This window comes from Bicyclus anynana, chromosome 17 (genome assembly GCF_947172395.1).
Source record: "Bicyclus anynana chromosome 17, ilBicAnyn1.1, whole genome shotgun sequence".
Classification (NCBI taxonomy): Eukaryota; Metazoa; Arthropoda; class Insecta; order Lepidoptera; family Nymphalidae; genus Bicyclus; species Bicyclus anynana.
This window is the reverse complement of record NC_069099.1, coordinates 5,602,294-5,606,237: the sequence shown is the minus strand read 5'-3', so window position 1 is coordinate 5,606,237 and position 3,944 is coordinate 5,602,294. Positions and strand designations below refer to the sequence as shown.

The 3,944-nt window shown below is 42.2% G+C and overlaps 1 protein-coding gene across 1 annotated transcript; it reads right to left on the bottom strand.

Moving 5' to 3' along the window:
• Positions 1–775: 775 nt before the first annotated feature.
• On the bottom strand, positions 776–1,778 carry LOC112056322 (cuticle protein 8-like). Its single transcript, XM_024096736.2, has 2 exons — positions 1,663–1,778; positions 776–1,353 (listed from the first exon to the last, which is right to left on the bottom strand). The coding sequence occupies exons 1-2, from the start codon at positions 1,672–1,674 to the stop codon at positions 838–840; spliced, it is 528 nt and encodes a 175-aa protein (XP_023952504.2). The 5' UTR covers positions 1,675–1,778; the 3' UTR covers positions 776–837.
• Positions 1,779–3,944: the final 2,166 nt, after the last annotated feature.

Genomic DNA, 3,944 nt, shown 5'->3' with positions numbered 1-3,944 from the left:
GGAAAAACATTGTGAGGAAACCTGCATACCCGAGCCTCATCGTTGATCTAGACTGGACTATTATTATCGTACCTACCCACACAGTCTTTCCGACTGGGAATGGAATGGGAACATTGTAAAGATATGGCAAATAATTAAAAAAAAATACGTAGTTAGAACATGCAAAGTACAAGGTATAAAACTGAAGACATGTCAAGATAAGAAGAATGTTAACTTCAAGGAATTATACTATGTCTGACGGGTAGGTACCTACCTACGTAACGAATTGAATTTTTCCTGGATAAAATCTTTGATGTTGTTTTATTGAACCCCTCAGTCAGCAGCGGAGTATAAACGTTGCCAAATAAAATATTCACATCACACTTTTTCTAAGCCCCTCACTTTAGCCTAACAACCACTATTGCGATCAGTTCTGTCAATTTATATTTGCCTGCAATCATACGGACTATGTGACCAGTGTTTAAGAGCTCCGCTATCTGTCGTTGTAGAGGGAGCGGGTATTAAAAGGGGAACCTCTCTCAGCTCTCCAGTTTTAATTATAATGGTTGCACAAAACTAAACTGGCCAAATGAATAGGTGTCAAGAGTAATGCATCAGCAGAGCCGAGGGGCGCGGACGTGCCGAGTAACAAGAGCTACTCGCCTTATAATGTTACATAATTCAATTGATTCCCCGACACTACCCGCACGCTTCCTCGTAACTTCGTTTGGAGCGTTTTGATATCGGATACGCTCCGCGCCTTGAACAATTCTTTTACCCCGCAAATAAAATGATATTTGAGTTGACTAAGCGTTTATTTAACAGAATAAATAGGTTTATAAGTATAACATTCTATTTCTAGTGGTGGTAGGAGACGACGGGAGAAGAGTAGGAGACTTGAGCAAGAGGAGCGGAGTACGCCACTTTGGCAACGGGAGCGGAGTATGCAACGGGAGCGGAGTACGCTACTCTGGCGACGGGAGCGGCGTAGGAGACGGGCGCTGCGTAGGCTACTTTGGCGACGGGCGCGGCGTAGGCTACTCTGGCGACGGGCGCGGCGTAGGCGAGCTTGGCTGGGGCGGGCGCGGCGACGGGGTGTCCCTCGTAGCGCACGGCGGCGTTGAACCCGTGCAGCGCGTCGGCGGTGTAGTCCACGATGCGCTGCACGCCGTCCGGCTGCACCAGCGAGTAGGAGCCGTGCACGGCGTCTCCGGCGCGCGCCTCCTGCTGCTGCTTCACGTCGCCGGTGTGGCCGTCCTGCACCGAGTACTGGAACTCGTAGTGCGCGGGCGCTTCCGGTTCCGCGTACGCCACCTTGGCGACGGGGACGAGCCCGGCGGAGGCCACAGCCACCAGTGCGCAGAGAACGACGAACTGAAAAAAGTAGGAATTATTAATAACTGTGCTAATCATGTAGCTAAAGAGCTTTTTGTTATATTTTCGCATCATTGTCACAACAACTGGCGAACAAGACTTGGGCGTCTTGCAGAGACTTCCCAAATACCACAGTTCTTAGCCTGCACCCACCGACTCCATGTGATTTGATTGATATTTCGACCTCTTAAAGTACTCTGAGTTCAGCTCCATTCATCGCCCACACCCAGTGACTTTGAGCTTTCTTATTAAATCCGCAGTTTAGAATTCGAATGAAATCATATAGCAGAACTGTAACTCTCGACTTACTTTGGCTGACATGTTGGTTGTTGAGTTAGTGATCGGGTTGTGTGGTTAACCAGCGGGCGCGGAGCTTTTTATACTTTCAAGTATCGGCAAGGCTCATCGTACTTGTTATTTGTAACGCATGTGTGTAGTGTGCCTAAGCTAATGTGCTTTGATGGATATTCCTTTGAATTTGTGAAGTAGCAAAACATGTTTTCTTTTTTTTATACATTTTTTTTATGTTAAAACAATTACCGCCAAGCTAAGAATAATAATTTTTTTTTGTACTCTACTTTGCTACATAAACAAAAGTTAGATATCATTTTGATATCAATTAAAAAACGGAGTTACATATTCAATGGGTAACTTCTCCAACCCAACTTAGAGAAGTGTGGAGCTCCAATTACCCGGTAGTGGGCCATAAAAATAGGACGACAATGAGGTAAGGATTAAAATTTTAGGCCTGGCAAAACAAGGCCTGCAGGCCTATTCACTATCAATGACGTATGCTAGTTGACATATACGAAATTGAGATTATATTATGTAACAAATGACATCAGGTGCCTACTGGTGGATAACATACAGGTAGGTAGATGACATTTCTCAATTGATTTGATGTTTATTTTAATAGGTTGATATTAAAGACCAAAATAGTGTATAGGCAAGCTGGTCACCCTACACGTGGGTCAAAAACTGGATCGAACGTTCTTATGTCATACAACATTCGTTAATAAAGCCCTTGCCACTATCTGTGTCAAGTCCAATTAACATACCACTTTTAGATTTTCTTGTTTTATTGCTTTTAATAATTTTAAACATGATGTGAAATGTATCAAACTGAGTAATTTATTCGTTTGAAGTATGTGACAACTTAGGTATAGTTTTTTAAATAGTCAAAAATGAAAGTGAATTATTATTTTTCGGATAACGTTTTTCCGTAGTTCCGACCATTCCTATAAGTTACCCCAGTATCCATACTCAACATTATGTACCTACCTGTTAAATTCACATGATAGCCGTGATAGCCCAGTGGATATGACTTCTGCCTCCGATTCCGGTAAGCGTAGGTTTGAATCCGGTCCAGGGCATGCACCTCCAACTTTTCAGTTGTGTGCATTTTAAGAAATTAAATATCACGTGTCTCAAATGGTGAAGGAAAACATCGTGAGGAAACCTACAATCAACTGGACTATTGGCCTAACCCTTCTCAATCTGAGAGGAGACTCGAGCTCAGCAGTGACCCGAATATGGGTTGATAATGATGAAATTCACATGAAATCCCTTCTGTAGTTTCAGAGATAGTCAGAGCAGAAATCAAAACTGCTACTTTTTTTTTATAATTGAATTTTTGCCTAAGTAAAAAGTAGGTAAAGTTTTTTTTAATTCTACTGTCATTATTTTCGTGTACTACGAGTCGTTACCTAGGATTCTTGGATTACTTATTATAATATTTAGGCAGATAAATATATCTCGTGTTTTAAAAATCCATGTTAGTTGTTAGCAGATCAAAACTCATTAGAATGTAAATATTGTTTGCCAAATTGCCATTATATTTAAATCAGTACCGTGATTTAAATAACTGATACACATCGATTGAGTGGGTAGGTACAACGTGGCGTATGTACTTTTTAACAATGACATTTGCGTCAAAGCTATTTGGGTTATCACGGTACAGAAAACACAATTGAATTAATTGACATACCTGGTATATGACCCCAAGGATAAGTCATATAATGTGTGACTTACCAAAAGTGAGTGTGTAGTACGACTAAATACATGATCCCGATCAGTGCCAGATTTACTACAATTAAGGGGGCGGAAAAATTGCGGTATTAGATAGATTTTAAACTATTAGACATATCACTAGCGAGTCAAAGTCGTGGACTGTCGTGGAAATTGGCAGTAAAAATTCTCGGGAATTGGGAAACTGGTGGTTTCACACCCACGCACATTGGTCCAGGTCACTATACCGTCATATTGTAATGAGAGTGACCATTAAAGAACTTAGCATTATCACCCTAAGCCTTACTTATGACAGCCTCCGTGGCGCAGTGGTATGCGCGGTAGATTTATAAGATATAGGACGGCTGTGCCGATTGAGGTTTTGCTTCATTGGTCCAGGTCTGGCTGGTTGGGAGGCTTCGGCCGTAGCTAGTTACCACCCTACCCTAGTATCGCTAAGCGATTTAGCGTTCCGTTATGATGTCGTGTAGAAATCGAAAGGGGTGTGGATTTTCATCCTACTCCTAACAAGTTAGCCCGCTTCCTTTAGATTGCAACATCACTTACCATCAGGTGAGATTGTA